At 40.4% G+C, this 25,050-nt stretch overlaps 1 protein-coding gene across 1 annotated transcript in view; it reads left to right on the top strand.

Moving 5' to 3' along the window:
- The window catches only part of SMC3 (structural maintenance of chromosomes 3), a 32,331-nt gene extending 21,099 nt beyond the window's left edge, over window positions 1–11,232 (top strand). The window contains exons 18-29 of the mRNA XM_079900792.1: window positions 1,528–1,678; window positions 3,147–3,299; window positions 4,657–4,808; window positions 5,569–5,727; window positions 6,367–6,474; window positions 6,971–7,079; window positions 7,733–7,980; window positions 8,067–8,279; window positions 8,602–8,793; window positions 8,919–9,096; window positions 10,163–10,269; window positions 10,824–11,232. Of these exons, the coding sequence (XP_079756918.1) occupies window positions 1,528–1,678; window positions 3,147–3,299; window positions 4,657–4,808; window positions 5,569–5,727; window positions 6,367–6,474; window positions 6,971–7,079; window positions 7,733–7,980; window positions 8,067–8,279; window positions 8,602–8,793; window positions 8,919–9,096; window positions 10,163–10,269; window positions 10,824–10,895 (1,842 nt within the window). The 3' untranslated portion in view covers window positions 10,896–11,232. The remainder of the gene's footprint in view (window positions 1–1,527; window positions 1,679–3,146; window positions 3,300–4,656; window positions 4,809–5,568; window positions 5,728–6,366; window positions 6,475–6,970; window positions 7,080–7,732; window positions 7,981–8,066; window positions 8,280–8,601; window positions 8,794–8,918; window positions 9,097–10,162; window positions 10,270–10,823) is intronic.
- The last annotated feature ends 13,818 nt before the right edge of the window (window positions 11,233–25,050 follow it).

Below are 25,050 nucleotides of genomic sequence, written 5' to 3'. Positions count from 1 at the left end.
GAGTAAAAATACCTAGCAAGATGACAGACTCTGAAAGCATACTGTTGCTTTTGTTATTAGCTGGTATATTTTTAAACAGATTAAAAATGTTCCCTAGACATCATTCTTGAAAAAAATGTAATTGCTTTGAGGTGTTTGGCTTCAGAGTATTGATGGTAGTAGCAACTACTTCACTATTTTTTAAGGTTAAAGCTAAAACCCTATGAGAATGATCTACAATTTAAGAGGAACAGTGAGAATCTTATAAGCCATTTTAGTGGATAGCTTTTTCTTCTTTTAAATTTACGAATTATCTGTGAAGTTTTGGGGAGGAGAAATTGAGTCATAAATGCGATGTGTGAATGAAGCAAGACACAAAAGAATGCATGTAAGCATGGTTCCCTTTACACTACCTGAACAAAATAAGCTTAGATGATATAACTAGAAGTGCAAGGAAGTAGTGACCACAAAAGTTATATTGGGTTGGACAAGAAGTTCGTTCGGGTTTTTCCTAACAGGTTATGGAAAAGCCCGAATGAACTTTTAATAGTGTCATCCCCAGCAGGTAACCATTGAAGGTAACCACTATGATTAGGAAAGGGTTACACTCATGGCTTCTGGGTGTCAGTAGTGTTTTGTTTCATGTCCTGCATGGTGGTTATATTGGTGTTTGCTTCATAATTATTAATTTAAGCTTAACATATTATTGCATTTTTCTGTATGTAGGATGTATTTCTTTTTCTTTTTTTTTGCGGTATGCGGGCCTCTCACTGCTGTGGCCTCTCCCGTTGTGGAGCATAGGCTCCGGATGCGCAGGCTCAGCGGCCATGGCTCACGGGCCTAGCCGCTCCGCGGCATGTGGGATCTTCCCAGACCAGGGCATGAACCCGTGTCCCCTGCATCGGCAGGCGGACTCTCAACCACTGCGCCACCAGGGAAGCCCGTATTTCTTAATTTAAAAATTCTGTTGCCAGTCGAGAGAAAAAAGGGAAAATAAATTTTATCTGAAAAATTTTTTTTCTGAATATCTAACTTAGGTTATATATCTGTAGATAGAGATAAAATAAAATGAAAATATTTTGAGGAAATACTACTAGTTTACATTTGGCCCTTCTATGTGACAGAGGCTATCCTAAGTGTTTCACATATATAACTTGCCTAGACTTAACAACTTTGTCAGGAAGGTACTGTTGTTATTGCAGTTTTATAGATGAAGTGACTGATACATAGAGAAGTTAAGCAACTTGTCCAGAGCACACATCTGAACAGCAGAACTGGGATTTGAGCTTGAGCAGTCTGGCTCCAGAGCCACTAAGCTCTTTATCACTGTGCTCTAGTACTGAAAACCTGGATGATTTACATGAGCACAATTTCCAGTATATTTCAGTAGAATGATTTTTCTAACTTTTTCAGTATAAAAACCAACAGTTTTGAAATATAAAGGTATTTTGTTTGTATTTCAGGAAGATGTAATTCATGATTCTGCTAACACATTTTAATTAACTGTGTTTTGATCTCTTTGCTTGCTTGTAAAATATTCATTTTTAGGATGCTATTCCTATGATAAGTAAATTGAGGTACAATCCCAGATTTGACAAAGCTTTCAAACATGTGTTTGGAAAAACACTTATTTGTCGTAGTATGGAAGTTTCAACCCAGTTGGCCCGTGCTTTCACTATGGACTGCATTACCCTGGAAGGTTTGTAATAATAATTCTTAGCTTTGAACAAATAAATTCCATTTTAGTTTTAAGAGTGTTTGAAAATTCATGTCCAGTTATTTCTCATTTTTAAAATATTTGGTTTATTCAAGTCAGAATGTAAAAAGGGTCAACCTCTTTATATTTAGTTGATGTCTCTTAAGTATAATCATTTGATGTATAGTAGAGGTTCTTAACCTTTTTTGCACCATGGACTTCCTTTGGTTCTTTGGTGAAGCCTCCAGACCTGTTCTCAAAATGTTATATTTTATGCATCTATTTTTGGCCTCATTTGGGTCTTCGTTGCTGCGCACGGACTTTCTGTAGTTGCTGTGAGCGGGGGCTACTCTGCGTTGCAGTGCACGTGTTTCTCATTGTGGTGGCTTCTCGTGTTGTGGAGCACAGGCTCTAGGCCCACAGGCTTCAGTAGTTGTGGCTTGCGGGCTTAGTTGCTCCGTGGCATGTGGGATCTTCCTGGACCAGGGCTCAAAGCCATGTCCCCTGCATTGGCAGGCAGATTCTTAACAACTGCACCTCAAGGGAGTCCTCAAATTTTCTTAGTTGTCCAAAAATATTTTTCTATCCAGGATCCAATCAAGGATGCATTCAATGCCTTTTCTTTAGATTCTTTCAGTTTCAGTATAGGACAGGTCTCCCGTTTTCCTCCCACCCCAAGAAACTCACTTTCTCAAAGAAAGTCTTTTGTTCTGGATTATCTTACTGCTTTCTCTTCATTAGGTTTAGGTTAAGCATTCTTGGCATGAGTGATGTGTACTTCTTATTGCACTACACAATGTGTCCCACTGTTACTGATGCCAGGTTTGACCACTAACAAATCTTGGTTGTAAAGATGCCTTATCCCCTTTGTAATTAATAAGTGATATGTGGGATTATCCTTTAAGAATACATGAATATCAGGTTCCCCCAAACTTCTTCACCAGTGGTTTAGCATGCTTTGGTGACCCTTGCTTGACTCAAGTTAATACATTGGGGGTTTCTAAATGGTGGTTCTAAAATTCTGTGATTGCTTCTATATTTATTAGCTGTCACTCTTCTGTAAAGAGCCCCATCCTTTTTTCTTTTTTATGTATTGCTACGATTTATGGACTTCTTTTAATTCAGTGTATTATCACATTGCCATCATCATTTTTGATTTTCAGATTTTCCCATTTGTGGCTAGTGGGAATTTCAAGCTAGGTTCTGTGTCCTGTTGACATGTTCCTATTAGTCTTTAACACTTCTTTCCTTTCTGGCGGATGTTCAGGCTCACCTAGAAGGTATATTTTTTTAAATGCAAATGTTAATATTGTAAAGCAGAATTTTTTCCAGAGTGACTTAAACTCTTAACTTTTACATTCTTATTAAATAGGTAAAGCCTTTAGATTAGTCATTTGATTATTAATCAATTTATTATTGAATAAAGAAGTTGTTATACAGAATTACTAATTTTCTTACGTTTTGTTTATAGGTGACCAAGTTAGTCATCGGGGTGCTTTAACTGGAGGCTATTATGATACAAGGAAGTCTAGACTTGAATTACAAAAAGATGTTAGAAAAGCAGAAGAAGAACTAGGTGAGCTTGAAGCAAAGCTCAATGAAAATCTGCGCAGAAATATTGAAAATATCTTTTTGTCTTGTGTTGCTGTAGAGAAATAACTGTTTTGGTTGGGAATATAGAATCTTTTGCATGTTAGATGTATTTTCTCATATGCCATGGGGAAAAGTATCCCATGTGTTTGACTTTTATTTAAGCACAGGAGCTTATGTAGTAAGTCTTTAAATTCTGAAGACAGGGAAAACTAAAAACTATTTTAACATCCTTTGCTTAGCTGTTAAATAGCTAGTAGCAATAAATCTACTTCTGAGAGAAAAGAACCTGAGGAATACAAAAATTTAAGGTTATGGAGGGAACTGAGGAGTATTTGTCAGACAGTTTTATAGGAGGAAAACCAGGATAGTATTTCAGTGGAAGAAGGGTGGACAGTATCAGGAATGCCACATACTACACAGAAGTTAAATATATAAAGGTTGAAAAATGTCCATTAGAGGTTATTATCTTGAGGCTCAGATTTAGTATTAGTGGAGGAAATGGCCATCAAAATGCAAGTCTTAGTAACCGTAGTTCTCTTAGTTCTTTCAAATAAAAATGGTGTTCTGTGAAGAGTGACTAGTTCGATTCACAACTGTGAGACACTTGTGCACGTGCATCTTCTTAAAACAACCATGGTATAAGGTAGAAGTGCTTTATGTGTACTTTGCATTATGTCACACAGTATTAAGTACAGATACTCAAGCAGCAAAAATAATTATTTTTACTGCTTCATTAGGATATTCTTTATTGGAACTGGCATTTTTTAAAATGTGAGTTTATAGCTTTTCTGTCATCAGTTGCAAGCAAAAGCACAAAGAAAAAGGTAAACAAACATCTTAGTTTTAACTTTGCAGGGGTCTGCATAGTATACTTTTGAGAACTGCCCAAATTTGGCAAGATGTGAGCACGAAGCATGGGGAAATACTAATAAAAAAGAGGTTTACAGTAGGCACCAACTACTTTCCTGTATTTGATAATCCAGCTAGATGGAGTTATTCTTCTACATCGGGCAAGGCCTCCTCTTCATATCTGACTCCCTTATATAGTGCTATAAGCATAATAGATTATATAGTAAATATTTGTTGAATGAAAAAATATATATGTATTATATTTCATTTAGCTTCCTTTAGGGCTTCCCAGGATTGTATTTATTATTTATTTTTTTGTATAGCAATTAGTAAAACAGTATGTGTGTTATTTTGAGAGAGAAGTGGGGTGAAATGTTTTAAGCTTCTTTTATGACTGAACACAGTGTAGTATTTAATTCAGCGTTGTTATGGTCCATAAATTTGTGGAAATAGCTTTATTTACAGGTAAAGAAAAGGAAGGGGGATACACAATGTTTTGTTAACAGGCACCAAAGAGAATTTTCCTTAGCCTTGTATATGGATTAATAATGAAATTGATCAGCTGATGAACCAAATGCAGCAGATAGAGACTCAGCAAAGGAAATTTAAAGCATCTCGAGATAGCATATTATCAGAAATGAAGATGTTAAAAGAGAAGAGGCAGCAGTCAGAGAAAACCTTTATGCCCAAGGTTCGTTAAGTATGCTTTTTTTAATAGATTTGTTTTAATTATAAAGATTTGGGGTGGACCATATATTATATGTTATATAACATATACATTCTGTTCCATTTTCATTTAGGCCCATACTTTTGGGAATCTACATGTATCTTTATCACACTTTTACCCATGAGTACCCAGAGTCTCCTTTTGTAGGCCTCATTCAGACTTTCCAACTTCATTAAACAAATAGGCATTTTGAGCTGCGGCATAATAGCACTGCCTGATAGTAGTCAGCCAGTATCCATTTTTGTCTATAAAGTACTATTTATGGATTTATTTGATTGCATTCTGTCCAGATTGTGCTAAAATGAGTAGAAAGTAAACTATTACTGCTATTACAAATGATAATACACATTGGTGTCATAAACATGAAGCAGTTTTGACAAAAAACTATTAATTTTGTACATCAATAGTACTAAAACAACAAAGTTTAGAATATATATATATACACCCACAATTATACCACCCTAACATTCTAGCAACTTCTTTTTATAGTTTGACCATGGAATATGATGTGTTACACACATCCTGCAAATACTGCATCATAAATATTTTTCTTGTTGCTACATAGTTCTAATTATCAAATATAATGGATATCTAATATTTAATTGAGTTAATATGATTACTTAGCTCACTTTAATATCAAATTTAGATAGTTGCCAATTTTTCACTATTATAAGTGATACACTGACTAGTACGTTTATTAATAAATGGATAATCTGTCATATAGCAACGTAGCTTACAAAGTTTGGAGGCAAGTTTGCATGCTATGGAGTCCACCAGAGAATCGCTGAAAGCAGAACTTGGAACTGATTTGCTTTCTCAACTTAGTCTGGAAGATCAGAAGAGAGTAGATGCACTGAATGATGAAATTCGTCAACTTCAGCAGGCAAGTAGAGTTGACAAGAAAAAAATTTTTTGTTGACAATTGGCTGTTGTGAAAAGTGTCTTTCTGGCTAATAAAGGAATGTGAAAGAGATTATTGAGAAAATATAAGACTTATTAGACTTCTAATATCCATTAAAGTAAATGAGGTTTTAATAAGTTTTTCCAAACCATATGTTAGGATTGTGTAAGAAATCTTTGTTTTCTTTCATCTTACTTAATGCCCATTTGTCATTGGTAAGATGGAGCTTGTGAGCTTTGCTGTATTTATTGACCTGACCACCTTTACATATTTAATAATATTGTCTTGATTAAACATTTTAACAACATTTGATTTTTAAATACAGAGATGTAAGCAATTAATACTAAGTTCAAAACACGAAAAGCAGGAAAAGAAAAATATTTTTGGTAGCATGCCTTATAAAAAGAACCAGGCACAGAAACAGCATTCTGAATAGATAAGAGGGAAAATGAAGAAAATATAGGGCTTTTTTTTTTTTTTAAATATAGGGCCTTTTGGAAAGGTGTAAAATTATTTCAGCTCATTTGAACAAAAATAATGGAGAAAACAACAGATTGATAGCATTCCTGTATGTGAAATGTGCATGGCTGTGTAGACAAAGAATTTTGTTTTTTCTTCTAGGAAAACAGACAGTTGCTAAATGAAAGAATTAAGTTAGAAGGTATTATTACTCGAGTAGAGACTTACCTCAACGAGAATTTAAGAAAGCGCTTGGACCAAGTAGAACAGGTATGTTCTTTTTCTAGGGTTCCTTGACAAGCATAACCTTTTGATAATGCTTATATGAGAGACTCTGATTTAGAGTATGGGCTCTGGGGACAGAAAGCCTAGCAGTCTGACCACCTGCCCTGGCTTGGAGTTCTAGCACTGCCACCTAGTGTACAGTACTGGGCAAGTCATTTAATATTTCTAAGCTCCAGTTTCCTCTTGTGTAAAATAAGCATAGCAGTAGTACCCGTTTTGTATGATTATCTGGCACATTCTAGGTAGTAAATATTAGTTATGAATATTTTCTCATCAGTAGATGCTAAGAAGTTTTCTGGTAATTTTTTCCCCTTTAATGGATACATTAAGTATTTACAATTCTTTTAAATATGTTTTTTGGTTTTCTTAAGTGTTTATTCAGACATATTAACAGCTATATAAACGGCAGTTATAACATTTTGAAACTAACAAAATTCATATTTTTGTGGTTTAATGCTCTTAAGTTCCTTTTGTGTTGTAGGAACTCAATGAACTGAGAGAGACAGAAGGGGGTACTGTTCTCACTGCTACAACCTCAGAACTTGAAGCCATCAATAAAAGAGTAAAAGATACCATGGCACGATCAGAAGGTGAATTTTTATTTAGTAAAAATATTTTTGGTATTTAGTTAAATTTAGCTTATTGGTTTTATAGGATTGTTTACTACAAAGTGAAATATCCAAATAGGCAAAAGCATGTACCAATAGTTTTATGTGTTTTCCATCATCATAAACAGTTTATAGTGAACAGAGTTTAGGGTGTTGATTATAAATAGTAACCTTTGTTTTGTTGAAATGTTTGTGACAATTTTATGAGAGACCATAATATTACTAGTTTCATTGACAAAAGTACGAAATAGCTGAATCAAGTTTCTTATCACTAGTTGCTGAGAAGAAAACTATTTTAGGTTTTTATAAACATTAAATGTAAACTGTATACCTTGACTCATGTACACTCCCAGTTTTGTTCTGAAGTTTTTCATAAGTTTTCACAGTAAAATTTAAACCTTATTTATTTTGATAGATTTGACCTTGAAAATCTTTAGTCACCTAACACTCTGGCTTTAAAACAGGTGTTTTGGGGAAATCCCTGGCGGTCCAGTGGTTAGGACTCTATGCTTTCACTGCTGAGGGCCTGGGTTCGATCCCTGGTCATGGAACTAAGATTCCTCAAGCCACGCAGCTTGGTCAAAAAAATAATAAAATAGGTGTTATGGCCTAATTTGGTTTTCCCCCCATTTTAGATTTGGACAATTCCATTGATAAAACAGAAGCTGGAATTAAGGAGTTGCAGAAAAGTATGGAGCGCTGGAAAAATATGGAAAAAGAACACATGGATGCTATAAATCATGACACTAAAGAACTAGAAAAGATGACAAATCGACAAGGCATGCTACTGAAGAAGAAAGAAGAGTGTATGAAGAAAATTCGAGAACTTGGATCACTTCCCCAGGAAGCATTTGAAAAATACCAAACACTGAGCCTCAAACAGGTAAATCTAATTGGTTTTAAATTTGAAATCTCATTGCAAATTTCCCTGTATGTGGATTTATTTACACATTTTTTTCCTCTTTATAGTTGTTTCGAAAACTTGAACAGTGCAACACAGAATTGAAGAAGTACAGCCATGTTAACAAAAAAGCTTTAGATCAGTTTGTAAATTTCTCTGAGCAGAAAGAAAAGTTAATAAAGCGGCAAGAAGAGTTGGATAGGGGGTACAAATCAATCATGGAACTGATGAATGTACTTGAACTTCGAAAATATGAAGCTATTCAGTTGACTTTCAAACAGGTATGTTTCTACTTGTAGTAAACACACAAGCTAAAGTCTTCAGGTATTATTCAGTCTGTTATTCAATTTGTAAAGATTTTTAAACTTTTTTTCCACTGATAATTGGATCTGAAACATACAAACAAATCCAGTATATAGGTTGCAAATATAGTAACTGGAATGTTTTATACAGCTCTTAAAGGGGATCCAATCTGTTATTCTTGTTCTTAAGATTAAAAAAATAAAACTATTTTTGATTGCTTTTAAATTTTATCTTTTTTTAAAAAAATACATATTCCAGTTGACACCCTATCTATCTATCTATCTATCTGTTTATTTTAAGGTATCCAAAAACTTCAGTGAAGTATTCCAAAAGTTGGTACCTGGTGGCAAAGCTACTTTGGTGATGAAGAAAGGAGATGTGGAAGGCAGTCAGTCTCAGGATGAAGGAGAAGGGAGTGGTGAAAGTGAGAGGGGCTCTGGGTCACAAAGCAGTGTTCCATCAGTTGACCAGTTCACTGGAGTTGGAATTAGGGTAAAATACCTTTACATTCAATTTTCCCCAGAGCGTTATCATAGTAGAATTTGTAGACTATTTTGCGAATCTAAATTGGTACATTTTTACCCCTTTGAGATATAACTCATTAAATATTTTCTTAGGTGTCATTTACAGGAAAACAAGGTGAAATGAGAGAAATGCAACAGCTTTCAGGTGGACAGAAATCCTTGGTAGCTCTTGCTCTGATTTTTGCCATTCAGAAATGTGACCCAGCTCCTTTTTACTTGTTTGATGAGATTGACCAGGCTCTGGATGCTCAGCACAGAAAGGCTGTGTCAGGTACAGTTTTGGTTTCATAGTTTCATAGTAACTTGCTAGAAATGATAGCTTACCTCTTTTTTTTTTTTTTTTTAACTTTTTTTTTCCCCCTTCATCCCCACTCCACTAAATTCCCTCACTTTCTTTTTTTAAAAAATTTATTTATTTATTTTTGGCTGCATTGGGTCTTTGTTGCTGCGCTCAGGCTTTCTTTAGTTGTGGCAAGCGGGGGCTACTCTTCGTTGCGGTACGTGGGCTTCTCTTTGAGGTGGGTTTGTTGCGGAGCATGAACTCTAGGCCCGCAGGCTTCAGTAGTTGTGGCACGTTGGCAGCAGTAGTTGCGGCTCGCAGGCAGCAGTAGTTGTGGCTCGCGGGCTTAGTTGCTCCGTGGCATGTAGGATCTTCCCAGACCACGGCTCAAACCCATGTCCCCTGCATTGGCAGGCATATTCTTAACCACTGTGCCACCAGGGAAGCCCCAATAGCTTACCTCTTTTATAGTATATTTCTTGTTGCCTGAGATATCCAGGGAGCCTGGACAGGGTATTAGTAAATAAAATAATTTCTCTTTGAACAATTTTTCAAAAACCTAGTATTAGACTGCAAAGTTTAGTTCTGTGAGAAATAGATGTAATAATTGAAAATCCTCCTCCGGTTAAACTTTTATACAAACGTCTCTCCTTTAAACACTTTTTCTCAATGCTTGAATAGTCCCTGTCATAAACAATGTTGATGTGTTTAAATAATCTATATGTGATCTTTAGTAAGTTTATGCAAACAAATCCAGTATACAGGTTGGGGGTGTGGGTAGCAGGAAAAGGTTGCTTTTGGTTTTTTGTGTGAGAAAATTTACTTTGCTCTGACATTATTTCTAATGCTGTGTTAGAAGGTGTTGCTTCTTTATATTCTGTAACTAAGTTATTTGTGTTAAAGATTTATCCCTAGTTTAAGAAACAAGTTGATATTTTTTGTAGATGTATGCATGCAGGCAGTTTTAAGTTTTAGGTAAGAGTAAAAAGATAGTTGCTTTTTAAATTTTCATTTCAACTAAAAAAGGGTTTTATTAGATTACTATTTCTTTTTACAGATATGATTATGGAACTTGCTGTACATGCTCAATTTATTACAACTACTTTTAGGCCTGAATTGCTTGAGTCAGCTGACAAATTCTATGGTGTAAAGTTCAGAAATAAGGTAATTTTTTTTATATTAAGTTTAAGTTTATGTAGTATTCAATCCATTATACTGTTGAATTCTTGTTTTATGTTACTTAAGTATGAAAGAAAATTTAGAAAGTTATTGAAAAAAACTTAAAATGCCTGTGAAGGTTATCAGTTTTTTTTGTAGCATTCATTGCATTGGTTTTATTTTTATTGGCATTAAGAGACACTATCTTCCTATCTATCTCTTTAGTGCTTATTTAATTCACAGTCTTAAACAGTTACATAAGTTCATTTATATTTGGTTAGACCACACAACTCTTCCTGGTGCTTTCAGCCTTAAGATTCTTTAAAATAGCAAAGTAATAAAAACTGAACAAAAATATGGTTCAAATATTTTTAAACTCATGCATTGAACAAACAGCATTGTAAATAAAGGTTTTTCAGTCAGTGTTTTAGAGTCATTTGACTTGTTATGTAAAATATTCAGGTGATTGGGTGTATTTTTAAAATATTACCCTATACAGGGGAACACTGATATATTTCTTTAAGATTTAACAGATTTTGTTTTTAACATTTATTCTTCAGGTTAGTCATATTGATGTGATCACAGCAGAGATGGCCAAAGACTTTGTAGAAGATGATACCACTCATGGTTAATTGGAAAATACTTCCCATTGGTTTGGAAGATGTGTATAGTAATATGATCCTCATACCCAGGAACTGTAAATTTAAACCTAAATATCTGGTCATTATTAATAGTTTTCAGACTTAGAGCATACATAGCCCTTTTATATTTCTGTCATTGTATTTTATAACATGCTCTGTAATGTTACATTTCTACTTATAGTTTAAGAATTTTTCCCACACAACCTTTTGTAAAGTGTCCTCCTATTTTAAATCTTTTAAAATGTGCTAAATAGTCTTTCCTAATTATTTTATCTGTTATATTGCCTCTTTTTTATAGCTTCAATTAAATAATTCGTTTTATGACTAACTTTGTGTTTTATGTGGCTTTTTATTTATGGTTCTATGATTAGAAACAAATTTTTCTTAAATATCTACCTTTTGTTTTGCTTAAGAAAAGGTCTGCCTTCACCTAAAAGATTTTTTTTTTTTTTTTTTTTGCGGTACGCGGGCCTCTCAGTGTTGTGGCCTCTCCTGTTGCGGAGCACAGGCTCCGGACACGCAGGCTCAGAGGCCATGGCTCACGGGCCCAGCCGCTCCGTGGCATGTGGGATCTTCCCGGACCGGGGCACAAACCCGTGTCCCCTGCATTGGCAGGCAGACTCTCAACCACTGTGCCACCAGGGAAGCCCCTAAAAGAAGATTTTTAAAACACAGTTTAATATTCTGTTGAATTACAGCAGTGATTCCCAATCCTGGCTGCATTTTTAAATCCATAAGTGAGCTTTTAAAAATGTAACATTGCTGGGCTTCCCTGGTGGCGCAGTGGTTGAGAATCTGCCTGCCACTGCAGGGGACATGGGTTCGAGCCGTGGTCTGGGAAGATCCCACATGCCACAGAGCAACTAGGCCCATGAGCCACAACTACTGAGCCTGTGCATCTGGAGCGTGTGCTCCACAACAAGAGAGGCCGCGACAGTGAGAGGCCCGCACACTGCGATGAAGGGGCCCCCGCTCGCTGCAACTAGAGAAAGCCCTCGCACAGAAGCGAAGACCCAACACAGCCAATAATAAATTAATTAATTAAAAAAAAAATGTAACATTGCTGAAATCTTTCCCTAGACCACTTGAATCGAAATCTTTAAGGCATAGGGTCTTGTTCATTGTTAATTCTAAAGTTCTGCAAGGTGATTCTGACCCTCAGTGAGGGTTAGAACCCCTGCTTTAACTCAATGCAACAGTCCTTTAAAAAGTATTTTTAATTTAAAACGGCAGTGTGTTTAATAGAAGTTGGGGAGAGTATCCAAGAAATTGAGCTATAAAATTTCCTTGTTTTTCTGGATAAGTAGTTTGGAAAACCTTGTTATTGAAACATTGGTCTTTTCCCAGATTAGAGCTTTGCTGCTTATTGTGTTTTAAAATTGCTTTATTGAGGTAATTCATACCGTAACATTCACCCATTAAAATGGTGCAATTCAGTGCTTTTTAGTTTATTCACAGAATTGTGCAACTATCTCTACAATCTAATTTTAGAACATTTCAGTTACCCCAAAAGTAACACTGTACCCATTAGCAGTCACTCTACATCTCCCTCTCCCCTTATCATTTCTCTGGCGACCACAAATCTAATTTGTCTCATACTATGGATTTGCCTGTTCTGGACATTTCATATAAATGGAATCATACAGTATGGGGCCTTTTGTGACTGACTTCCTTTATTTAGCATGTTTTCAAGGTTCATTTATGTTGTAGCACATACCGGGACTTGATTCCTTTTTATTGCTGAATAATATCCCATTGTATGAATATACAATTTGACCCTTGAACAACATGGGTTTGAACTGCTCAGGTTCACTTATACTTAGGTTTTTTTCAGTATAGCACCTGTATTGTCATTTTATTGATCTTTAAGTATGAGGATAAAGATTGTGTTCATAATATGAGGAATCAAGAGATCTAGGGTTTGAGGCCTTATTCTATCCAAACTGTTTTAGCTTCCTGCCCTTGGGTGAGTAATTTATCAATTCCTTTGTTTTTGAGGCAGAGATAACAGTACATGAATTTTCAACCCCAAAGGGGAGTCAGCACCACTAACCTATATGTTGTTCAAGGGTCAACTGTATACCATGGTTTGTTCATCCATTCATTAGTTGGACATTTGGGTTGTTTCTACCTTTTGGCTATTATAAATAATGCTATTTATGAACAAGTTTTTTTTGTGTGAATATGTTTTCATTTTTCTTGGGTATTTACCCTGGATTGGAATTGTTGGGTCATATGGTATGTTTAACATTTTGAGGAACTGCCAGACTTTTCCAAAGGCTGCACCATTTTACATTTCCACCAGTAATATATGAGGGCTATGTTTTTTTCCACATCCTCACCAATACTTATTTTTCTGTCTTTTTAGTATAGCCATTCTTATGTGAAGTAGTACCTCATTGTGGTTTAAATTTGCATTTTCCTAATGACTAATGATGTTAAGCATCTTTTTATGTGCTTACTGGTCATTTATATATTTTCTTCAGTGAGATGTCTATTCATATATTTTGCCCATATTTAAATTCTGTTACTTGTGTTTTTATTATAGAATCATAGTTTGCATTATTATAGAATACTAATAACAGAAGTTAGAGTTCTTTATTCTGGATGCAAAAGATCCTTGTCAGGTGTGTGACTTGTAAATACCCCAGCCCTTGGATTGTCTTTTTACTCTCTTAATGGTACCTTTTGAAGCATAACGTTTAAAAGAAATAAGCTCGTTTGTCCAGATTTCCTCCTAAGGACACCAGTCAGATTGGATTAGGGCCCACTCCAGCCTTATTGTAACTTGATCACCTCTTTAAAAGGTCCTATCTCCAAAACAGCAGTGATATTTGGAGGTAGTGGGTTTGGGACTTAAACATGTACATTTGGAGGGGGGATACAATTCAGCCCATAACAGTTACCGTGGTACATTTTTCCCCCAACGTGGGTACATTTAGTTTTTCAACTACAGATTTTGCCAGTTTTTCCACTAATGCCTTTTTTTCTCAGATCCCACAGAGGATACTACATTACTTTTACTTGTCATGTCTCCTCTGGTCTGTGACAGTTTCTTAGTCTGTTTTTCATCCTTGACAGTTTTGAGGACTGCTTTTCAGATGTTTTGTAGAATGCCCCTCAATTTGCCCTTGTCTGCTATTTTTCTCATGGTTAAACTGGAGTTAAATATATAATACTATAGAGGTGAAATGTCCTCATCACATCACATCAGCAGTGCCTGTTATTAACGTGCTTTATCACTGGTGATGTTTACCTCGATCACCTGCCCAAGATTGTTTGTCAGGTTTCTTCACTATAGTTACTTTTTTCCCCCTTTGACACTCCTTTGGAAGCAAGTCACCAGTACAGCCTATACTGGGTTGAATACTCTTGTGTCCTTGGAAATCTCCCTTATTCTACTAGGTCTTTTTTGTAGATTCTTTGAGATTTTCTACATAATCATGTCATATGCAAATAGAGACAGTTCTATTTCTTCCTTTTTAATATATATACCATTTATTTCTTGCTGACTTTTTTTACCCTCAGTTTATAGTTGTTATCTACAAGAGGTTTGGTTTGTTAGGAGTCTCCATTGGTGGAGCCAGAAATCCCTAAAGAGGCACTTCTAAAAGGAGGAAGAAGTATTGTGACTTTAAAATGTACATTCACTTTGAGTTTTCAATTTGACCAGCTGAATCTCTGTAGAGTTTAAACGTTCAGTATATTGTTTATAGTTTTGCCATAATATAACTGATCTTCCCTAACAGAGAATTTAGTATAAGAAATACTCTAAGACCCCATTCAAAGGGTTATGTAAGCACAGTATCTTTCTGATATTCCTAAAATGTTTCTTAAGCATCTCCCCAAGAATAATCATTATGAGTCACTACCTGTGGAGATTGAAATGGTATATAGTTTATGATCTATAACTTTGCCCTGATATGACCCACCCTCTATAATAAAGAATTTGGCAAGGGATGTTACCTGCATGCCATCATTCTAGAACTTCCTAATAATCTTAAGCATCTCCCCAAGAATATCAGTATAAATGAGACTCCAGTGGATTTGTAACAATAAGCACCTAGATAATGAAACATAGAATATAAATATAAAACCCATATTCCTTGTTATATCTCAGTCATAAATTTATTGTTTTATTTTTATTTTTGCGCCACGCTGCACAGCTTGTGAGATCTTAGCTCCCCGACCAGGGATTGAACCTGGGCCCCCGGCAGTGGATGTGCAGAGTCCTAAGCACTGGACTGCCAGGAAATTCCCTATAAATTATTAATTCTTAATGAAAATGAATAGAAAAATATGACAATCCTGGACATACTTGGCTAACCCAGAAACTTAGAGGAAGGAAAGAAATTCACCAAAGGAATTAGCCAGTGATTCATAAATCTAAAAAGTGCTTCTCTGTGGCTGGATAGTCCTGTCCTGATTTTTCCACTTTGAGATTTTGTTAATATTGTTACCAAGTATTAGTAGATTTGAAGTGTGTATATAATTTTATATCCTGAATTTTCACTTAGTAATACAATATAAAATATTCCTCTGTTTAACCTCTTCAGAAACAAAATTTTAACGGCCACAAAATTCTGTCAAATAGAAGTAGCCTAATTTACTTAAAATACCTCCTCCTGTTGGGTGCTTAGATTGTTTCCTTTTGGCTACAATGCCAAAAACAAACCCCCTTAAACTGAGCATTTTTACACAGAACTGTGGAAATTTAGGATTATTTTCCCAAGATAGAAAGTTGTTTGTATAATTTTTGCACCTTTTTAAAGAATGTAAAATATGGAATGGTTAGCTCTTTGTTCTCCCTGGTTAACTATGGAAGTAAGAGATATTTTGTACCATAATTGTACAGTGTTGATTGGTCCTCCTCGTTACACCCAGTAACAGATTTTAAGGGCGAGTTACCACCATCTTTAGTTTTCTTTACCTTTTCCCTCCCCACCCTTCTCCCCTTTTCTTTAGCCCTTTACCTATTTAGGTACACTCTGATCACTTGTGTCCCTGAATGTCCTAGGGGGATTGGGTTACTCCCGGTTGCCAGACTTCTGCATGAAAGATGTTAGTGTTGCTCCATAAATCTGCCACCATGTGGCACCGAGTCTCCCCTTCCTAGAGACAGAGAGTCTCCTGGGTGTAAGAGCCCTTGTGGCAGCCAGTAACTGCACAGGGATATGAGGCAGCATAGAGATTAGGTTTTCAAGGAGAATGTGGATATATTTACTCTCTCAAGTCATCACATTGGTTGGTATAAGTCTATTGCAAAGAGGACATTAACATTTGAATGTCACCTTTTATGTATTCTCTGTGCTTCAGACCAGTGCATGGCATGTTGATTATATAATACACAAGCAGTCAGGTGTGCAGTGATGCCAAGTCCTGCTTTAGCCTCATAAGTTAAGTCTGAAATTTTTCCTTCATTAAAGATGATAGTTATAAAGACTGGTAACATAAAAGTACATATAGGTGAGAGAGAGAGAAAAACAAACAGTAGAAAGTTGAATTTGACGGACATGGATGTGAGACCAAATCATTTGGAACCAAGGTCACAGAGGCAGTTAATGTGTAACATAGTAAAAGGGTCGTGCCACTTCTAAGGCAGAAGCCTTTGCTAGGAGAGGTTTTTCAAACAGGAATCTATCATACGCCCTCAGAATTAGAAACGATGACTGCAAAGGTTTGCTTCAGCTTTGTCTATGCAGCTATTTTTTTCTCCTGATATTCTAAATTTCAAGTTACTTTGTTTATTTCCAGAACCGCTAGAGGGGGACCTTGACGCATGCCAACCCCTCCATTTTTCCAGTCTAGTTTTCAAACTAGTTTCCTCTTTAGTTCCTCATTAGTAGAGTTCCAGGAGCAACGAGAAGGTCAAGGTGTGATATTCTTGAGATTGCCCTGTTGCTGGAGTTTATGAGCTAAGTGCTCATAAAGTGGATGCTTTCAGCCAAGGTACCTAGTGCTCGCAACAGGTTGTATTGCTATTTAGAAAGATACACAGCAGCTGTTTAATAGGATCTTGTTAACAAAATGGCAACACTTTCTTCCAACAGCCCTACTTGTTTCTCAGAGCAGCATTTTTTTCTGCTGGTGCCTTCTGAATCCTTCTGTAGACCCAGAAGAGATTGTCTTCGTTTTCCCTGTTTCCTATTTCTGACTCACACCTTGCATCCCTTAATGGAAACACCTTCACCTATTACGTTGCTTTTCAGTTTACCATTTCAGCAGCATCTCCCCAACACTACTGAGTCAGAATTAGGATCTCTTACATTCTCTCACAGAGTGATGACTATACTTAATGATTTGTTTTCTTGTTAGAAACCTAGTTAGCACCCCTGTAGCCTTGGAGAAAGCACTATTATCCTCTTTAGGATTTTCCCAGAAGTCCAGTTTCTGTACTGCTGGAGAATAAAGTGTTCATCCTCTCGGTGAGCAGGTGTGAAGGAGCATGTGTGCCTGCCTGTGCACATGCACGGCCCTGCCTCTGTGCCTCAGCTGGCGTCACACAGTGGCCTAAATCTTGTCCTCCCTAACACTCCATCCATCCATGCCCCTGATGCAAATACTGGCACCAAGCGTGGCCTTATGATGCACTGGAGTTTAAGGCACAGGTAGAGAAATAAGCAACATGGTGTTTCACTTCTGAGGTGAGAGTGTCTGTCTTTACTCTCAGTTGTGAGATTAAAGCTCTGGAACCTTCAAGAAAGAGAAATTACTGAAGCTGCATGCCAAAGAGGTCCTTCCAGTGACTCTTTGCTTTCTTTTTCTTGTGGACACGCTCCTGGGGTGTCTGTCTGTCTAACCTCTGCCCTTGGCTGGGTATTAAAACGAAACGTTTGGGGACTTCCCTGACAGTCCAGTGGTTAGGACTCTGCACTCCCAGTGCCCAGGCACTGGGTTCGATCTCTGGTCAGGGAACTAAGATCCTACAAGACACGCAGTGCAGCAAAAAAAAAAAAAAAATTTCAATTTCAGGTGGTCGACTTGGAAGTGGTCCCCGAAAAGGAACTGCAAATCCAAAACCAGGAGCCCCCTTCCCCCCCCCCCACTCTGTATCACACAAGCATCTTTGCAGAGGAGGATGCTGGCTGAGTGCTTTTGATTCTGGAATTCTCTAGCAGTTAACCATCAACTCCTCTTAAGTCCCCCAACCCTATCCTCTGCTCCCAATTTGAAAAAGGCAAAGGTTGCACATTGAGCACTGCCACCACTGCCACTCCTCTTCCCTAGCCTCTTAGAGCTCAGTTTTCCCTGAGGAGGGCCTGGGTTCAGTCCTCATTCATCTTATCTTCCAGTTCTGAAGAGCAGGACTGTGATTCTGTGCCCCTTCCCATACCATCCCTTTTCTCTTTTGGTTCTCAAACCCATTTAATTAGTCTTCACTTTGTAGTTTGCAGGTATAGGAAGGTTTTAAAGCAGTAACTTGAGACATTTGAGGTAGAGGCAGACTTGGAAGTTGATAGAACTAAGAATAGTTGCAGGTGACCAAGACTTTAGACACACTAGTGCAGGGGCAGGGCACGGGGGGGTAAAAATTTTATTTGTTCTTCAAGGCTGAAAAGGTTCTCTGGTCTCAGGAAGTCAGGCCCCCTTTCTGGGACCTCCACAATCTATTCTTGCTCCAACAGATTGAATCTGAAAGCAGGAGCGAGGGCAGAACTCTCATCTGAATCAAACCTGTGCTTTTCCCCAAAGTTCTTTTCCTCTGTCACGTTAAAAACAAAAACCTTCTATTTGCCTTACTTTAGAGCAAAATCCCTTTAAAACCCTGTACCCTGTAAGCACTATGAGGACTGGGACCATGTCTAAGTTTCTGTTTTGCTGTTTGTTTTTGCCGTTTTTATGCAGAGAGTGTTTGTAGAACGAACAATTGATAATAGCAGCTGGGACTTACTGAACGCTTACTATGTGCCAGGCTCTGTGCTCAGTGACTTATGTTCTTTATGGCAGACAAACCTCACAACAGCCCTGAGAGAGGAACTGCTGTCCTCGTTTTCCAAAGAAGAGGCTATTTCCCCACCCCGAACCCCAGTTACGCAGCTCTACGTGGGGGCAGCCGGACCCCAGCCCAGGTCTGTCCTCCTCTGTGGTCCACAGGCACGTGGTGCCTCCCCGTCAGTGAGACTTCCTCCTGCCTGCGGGCCGTGTCCTGGGACACCCCAGGCTGCTTCTCCCCTCCGACTTCTCCCTCAGACTATTTCTATCATCGCCCTGGTTCCCTTTGACAGGGTTCTCCCCATGCGGAAGGGGGCGTGGATGCTCTGCAAAGCTATGCTCTGTGGGGTCCACGCTGCCCCACCCTAGGGGTGAACCTGGTGGCTGGGGAAGAAGCTGGAACAATTTAGTAGATGTTTGACGAGAAGTGTATGAATACCCCATATCCTGGTGGAGTTCTAACAGAAACCTGTTACCCAGGCCTTGCCTCATCATCAAATTCACCTGGAGTGTTTTTTTAATCCCGCCCCCGCCCTTTTTTTCTTTTTCTTTTTCTTTTTCTTTTTTGGCCATGTCGCACGGCTTGCAGGATCTCAGTTCCCCAACCGAGGATTGAACCTGGGTCACGGCAGTGAAAGCCCCAAATCCTAACCACTAGACGACCAGGGAACTCCCCACCTGGAGTGGTTTTGGAAGATGCAGTTTCTCCCGCCTTTTCCCCTGGAGATTCTAAATCAGCAGGTCTGGGGCAGGGCGCAGGAAGCCCTCAAGTCCTGCCTGTTAACTGGGGAAATCTACGGGCCTCAAAGAGTGGGCTCCGGCCTGTTGAAATCCTTGACCTCTGGAACAAAGAATGGCCCGTGACCTGGGAGAAATCCTTTTGAAGACGTCTATGCGAAGGAAAGCAGCAGACTTTTTTGGTTATGCTTTATCCAAAGAGGAAAATGAAACTTTTCATCTGAACCGAGGTAAAGAGTGGGTGGAAGCTGGTTGCAGGGGGGCGGGTGGGAGGGAGGCCCCTGTGACTGGCAGACCAGAGCCGCCGCTGTCCCAACCCGCCTCAGGACTGTTCCACCTCCCCCATTGTACTGGGCGCTTTAAACGAATTCCCATACTGAGGGGAGAGTAGTTTTAAACTTACCAGCTTGACTCACGGGCTTCCTCAATAGAAGGGGCCTGGAGGCTCCCAGCTGAGGGTCCGTGCCTGCTGCCAGCAGTTCTAAGGGTGACACTCGGGGGATAATCACCGCCCTGGTGCTGCAGTGGACGCAGCTAGAGGGCCTGACAGCTGCTCCCTGCTGCCCTGATACCTTCCTTGCACACCTGAGGTTTCTGGGGAGTTTTTGTTGAAAGCCAAGAGCCAGGACCCAAGATGAGTGTGACCAACTCAGGGTGTCCTCTCGCCCAGCCAGGGAGGAAAACCCCCTTTTCTTAATGCCGTTTTTTTTTTTGGACACATCGCACGGCTTGCAGGATCTCAGTTCCCCAGCCAAGGACTGAACCCGGGTCACGGCAGTGAAAGCCCCAAATCCTAACCACTAGACCACCAGGAAAACCTCCAGTGCCTCTTGCCCAGAGTCCCCACTAGGAGCAGTCCTGACCTCTGATGTGCACCAGGCCCTGCTCTGGTAGAAGCCCCAGGCCTGCCCAGGCTGTCACCGGCCTCACTAGGGCTCCGGTTCCTTCCAGACGGCTTCCCGCCCTCCTGGCTGCCTTCATCCCTGGGCCTGAGGCGAGGTCCTTGCAGCCAGCCATCCTCCATACCTGCCCCACCTCCTCCGAAACCTCTTATATCGCAAAAGCTTCTGGAACCTTCAGCCTCAATCTCAACACCTGAAACCTTCCTTCTACCCCCCCCTGATGATTTCCTCTGAGGTCTCTCATTGTTGAAGCCCTTTTGATGGAGATTACATTTTCTCACCTGTCTCTTCTCGCAGGCTTAGGGAGAGGGACCCGTGAGCTCCGAGCTCTCTGTTGCCACTATGTTCAGCAGTCGCCCCTCTGTAGTTCCATCTACCCCCCTCCTCCGCACCCCCCTCCACACACACACATCACCACCAGCATCCTAAGCATCACCGCTCTCAGGACACAGGTGCGCTTGGCCTTAAGCTTAGCCTTCCTCTCCATCCACAGCCCGTCATCCTCCACAGGGGCTGCATTCTTTCCAATTTCCACCCTGGGGGATCCTCCCACCCCAACCCTGGCCTCTTCCTAGAAACGTGAGATCCGTGTTGAAGCATCATTTTTGAAAAGTTGAAAATACGATTCTCATACACAATATAGTGAGCGTGTGTTAAGAGATTTATCTCATAAATGAGGGAACCAGCAGCATGACAGAAGCTCTATAGGTCAATAAAACTATAATCTTTGGGGTTATTTTTCTAGCCTACAAGGATCATTCCCAACTTCCCAATCCTCTATTTCTTTCTAAGTTAACATCTAACTTTGCAGAGTCTACACCCTAATCAGTGGAAGACAGTGTGTCAAACGAAATGGCCTTCCCTTAGAGAGTCAGAAGGCCCCTAGGGGGCCTGTTGGACACTGCTCTAGTGTGACCTTGAAAGAGCATTCAGTAGGCTTGCGCCTTATTTCCAAGAACTGGGTACATTTTCTAAACATCCGAAGCCTCTTGGACCCCCCGCTCTAGCCCTCAGAAGTGTGACCCTGAGGAAAGTAGCTCACGGACTTGCAGGGTTGGAAGGGGGAGGCTTAGGAAAGAACACCTCGGGTCAAGCCCAGCTGAGTAGGTGTAGGGATGCTAGGAAGGAAAGAAGTGCAGAAGAGAGAGGGGTCCGGGGCCTGTACCACAGGGAATGGATGGGTCGATGTGGCGGGGAATGGTTTTACTCAACAAGCATTTGGTGAGGACCTGGGATGTAAAAACCTACGAGTTAGGTGCTATGATGAACCCAGTTTACACGTGAGGAAGCAAGCTTAGATTAGGAGCAGGCCCAGAGTCGCCAAATTCATATCTGGTGAAGCCCAGCATTAATTCAGGCCTGGGCCTCCTGTGCGAGGCCACTGGGTGGGAGGTGGAGGGGGCTTCCTCTGTGTGTGCGCACGTGTCCGCACTCTGGTGCAAGGGAGGAGGCGCCCCTACCACCCGTCTAAACAAAGCCAACTGCAGGATTCCTCACATCCTCACCGCGGGGCCCTCGTTCCTGCCCCTCTTCAGCAGTCGCCGCCTAAGACCCCAGAGAATGAGCTCGGAGGGCGGGGCCCCCAGCGATGACGGCAGCTGGCAGGGCCTCTGATAGCTTCGTCCTCCGCTTGCTTCCGCGTTGTTCGCAGGCAGGATGGGCCTCTGCTTTCCTGTTCACTAGCAGCAGCGGCAGCGGCAGGAAGAGACCAGCGGCTCTGGGGTCTGTAATCGGATCACAGGCTGGGATGGCGACAGCTGTGCCAGGGGCCTGAGGAAGGGGCTTGGGCAGGTGGAGGAAGGCTGGGCCTGGGGTTTGTGCTCGTTCATTATCCTAGAGGCAGCTCTCCTGGGGCCCCGGGACCCTCACTCCAGCGTCTGCCCAGAGCTCCTAGTGCCACCAACACAGCCTGTCCAGGTGTGTTGTCTCATACGTGGAAGCACCCGCCATCGAGGGAGGTTCTGGAAAAAAGCAGGGGTTTGAATCCCAGCCCTGGCATTTGCTAGTTGTATGGTCTTAGGCCAGCTTGTTAACCTCTGTTTCCATTTCCTCTCTAGGAAAATGGAGATACCACATGAAACTATCTTAAAAGGTGGTTCCAGAATTAAATGAGAACAGAGTGCTTTGCACGCCTTGGTTGCTCGTAAGAATTAGGTTTAATTCTTTTTTATGCCAGTTGGCATCCAAGTTACATTTGTAATATTTGAGGCCAAAATGAGCTCCCCCGGGGAGGGGGCTATCTGTTTAGAAATAAAGTCACAGCAGGAGTCCTTTAGATGGCCAGCTCTCCTCAAGCTCCAGAACAGGAAGGGGATCCCTGAGCCCTCAGAAACGCTGAGGCTAAAGAGCTCCACCTGCTCTGCCAGCTCCTGTGGGGGAGGGACTAAGGATCCACACCCCTGGCTGAGCCACATGTAAGGCGAGAGGCCCAGGCTGTGCATCCCTCCACTCGCTGGTTCCAGATGGATCTCCTTAACCTGGAGAGGTCCCCGGAGCAGGCAAGCAGTGCAGAGTCTCCAAAAAGCCCTGCAGACAACTGGGGTCCCAGCCTCTGCCCCGGACCCCCTCCCTGGACCCTTCAGGACCACTCTGGAGCCCCTGACGCTCTGTGGCTTCCCAGGGCCCTGGGTAGGCATGGACCAGGCCATCTGGGGAGAGAGGAGGGCAGCAGGGCTCTGGCCACCAGCAGAGGAGGTGGGGTAGGGTTGGCAAGTGTTCTGGCCTGGGCCCAGGGCTGTGGGATTTACAGTCATCCTGGGGCCCATACATGCTTGGAGCTGCTTTTTTATTTCGAGGCCATGAGTAATTGAGCCAACTGTGTGCTGCATCCCACAGCCGGCCCTGCCTTTTCTCACGAACACACACGTGTATTTACACCTTTACACACACACACACACCGGCACACACATCATTTGGAGAGAGAGAAGTACCTTGTCTAGAGGGTTTGTCCTCTGTGCTAGGCAGGTGCCAGGTGCTTTTCCTACGCTCTCTTACTTACCTCTGAAAACGCTTTAAGCCAGGCCTCATTTATCCCCATTTTGCAGAGAAGTGAACTGGCTGAGCCAAGGTGAGCTAAGGTAGCTTGCCCAAGAATCCACAGCTAAGTGGCAGAGAAAGGATTTGAGCCCCTGTCCCCTCCCCACCAGCTCAGGCCCTTCCCAGGCTCAGTCCAAGGCTGCTATATCCATTTATCTATTGATGGGCACCTAGGTTGCTTCCATATCTTGGCCATTGTAAATAATGCTGCAATGAACACAAGGGTGCATATATCTTTTCTAATTAGTGTTTTTGTTTTCTTTGGAAGAATACTCAAGAGTGGAAGTCTAGATCATATGGTAGCTCTATTTTCAATTGTTTTGAGGAATCCTCGTATTGTCTTCTATAACGGCTGCACCGATTTACATTCCCACCAACCCTACACAAGAGTTCCCTTTTCTTCACAGCCTTACCAATACTTGATATTTGTTCTTTTTGATAGCAGCCATTCTGACACGTGTGAGATGATATCTCATTGTGATTTTGATTTGCATTTCCTTTTTTTTTTTGCGGTACGCGGGCCTCTCAATGTTGTGGCCTCTCCCGTTGCGGAGCAGAGGCTCCAGACGTGCAGGCCCAGCGGCCATGGCTCACGGGCCCAGCCGCTCCACGGCATGTGGGATCTTCCCAGACTGGGGCACAAACCCGTGTCCCCTGCATCGGCAGGCGGACTCTCAACGACTGCGCCACCAGCGAAGCCCTGCGTTTCCTTTGATTAGTGATTTTGAGCATCTTTTTTTGTGTCTGTTGGTCATCTGTAGGTCTTCTATAGAAAAATGTCTCTTAAGGTCCCCTACCTATTTTTAATCAGGTTGTTTGTTTTTTTGATGTTGAGTTGTATGAGTTCTTTGTATATTTTGGATATTAACCCCTTATCAGATATATCATTAGCAAATATCTTCTCCCATTTAGTAGGTGGCCCTTTCATTTTGCTGATAGTTTCCTTCGTTGTGCAAAAAACTTTTTAGTTTGATACAGTCCCGTTTGTTTATTTTTCCTTTTTATTCTTTTTGATGTGATTGTAAATGGGATTGTTTTCTTATTTTCTCTTTCTGATAGTTCATTGTTAGTGTATAGAAATGTAACAGATTTCTGTACGCTAATTTTGTATCCTGCAACTTTACCAAATTCATTGATGAGTTCTAGTAGTTTTTTTGGTGACATCTTTAGCATTTTCTTTGTATGGTATCGTGTCATCTGCAAACAGTGATAGTTTTACTTCTTCCTTTCCAACTTGGATTCCTTTTATTTCTTTTTCTTGCCTGACTTCTGTGTCTAGGACTTCCAAAACTATATTGAATAAAAGTAGCAAGACTGGGCATCCTTATTCCTGATATTAGAGGAAATGCTTTCAGGTTTTCACCATTGAGTATTACATTAGCTGTAGGCTTCTCATATATGGCCTTTGTTATGTTGAGGTATGTTCCCTCTATACCCACTTTGTGGTGAGTTTTTACCATAAATGAATGTTGAATTTAGTCAGAAGCTTTTTCTGCATCTATTGAGATGGCTATATAATTTTCATTCTTGTTAAAGAT

Source organism: Stenella coeruleoalba (assembly GCF_951394435.1).
Source record: "Stenella coeruleoalba genome assembly, chromosome: 16".
Lineage (NCBI taxonomy): Eukaryota > Metazoa > Chordata > Mammalia > Artiodactyla > Delphinidae > Stenella > Stenella coeruleoalba.
The sequence above is the reverse complement of the archived record's forward strand: the minus strand, read 5'-3'. Positions and strand labels throughout refer to the sequence as shown.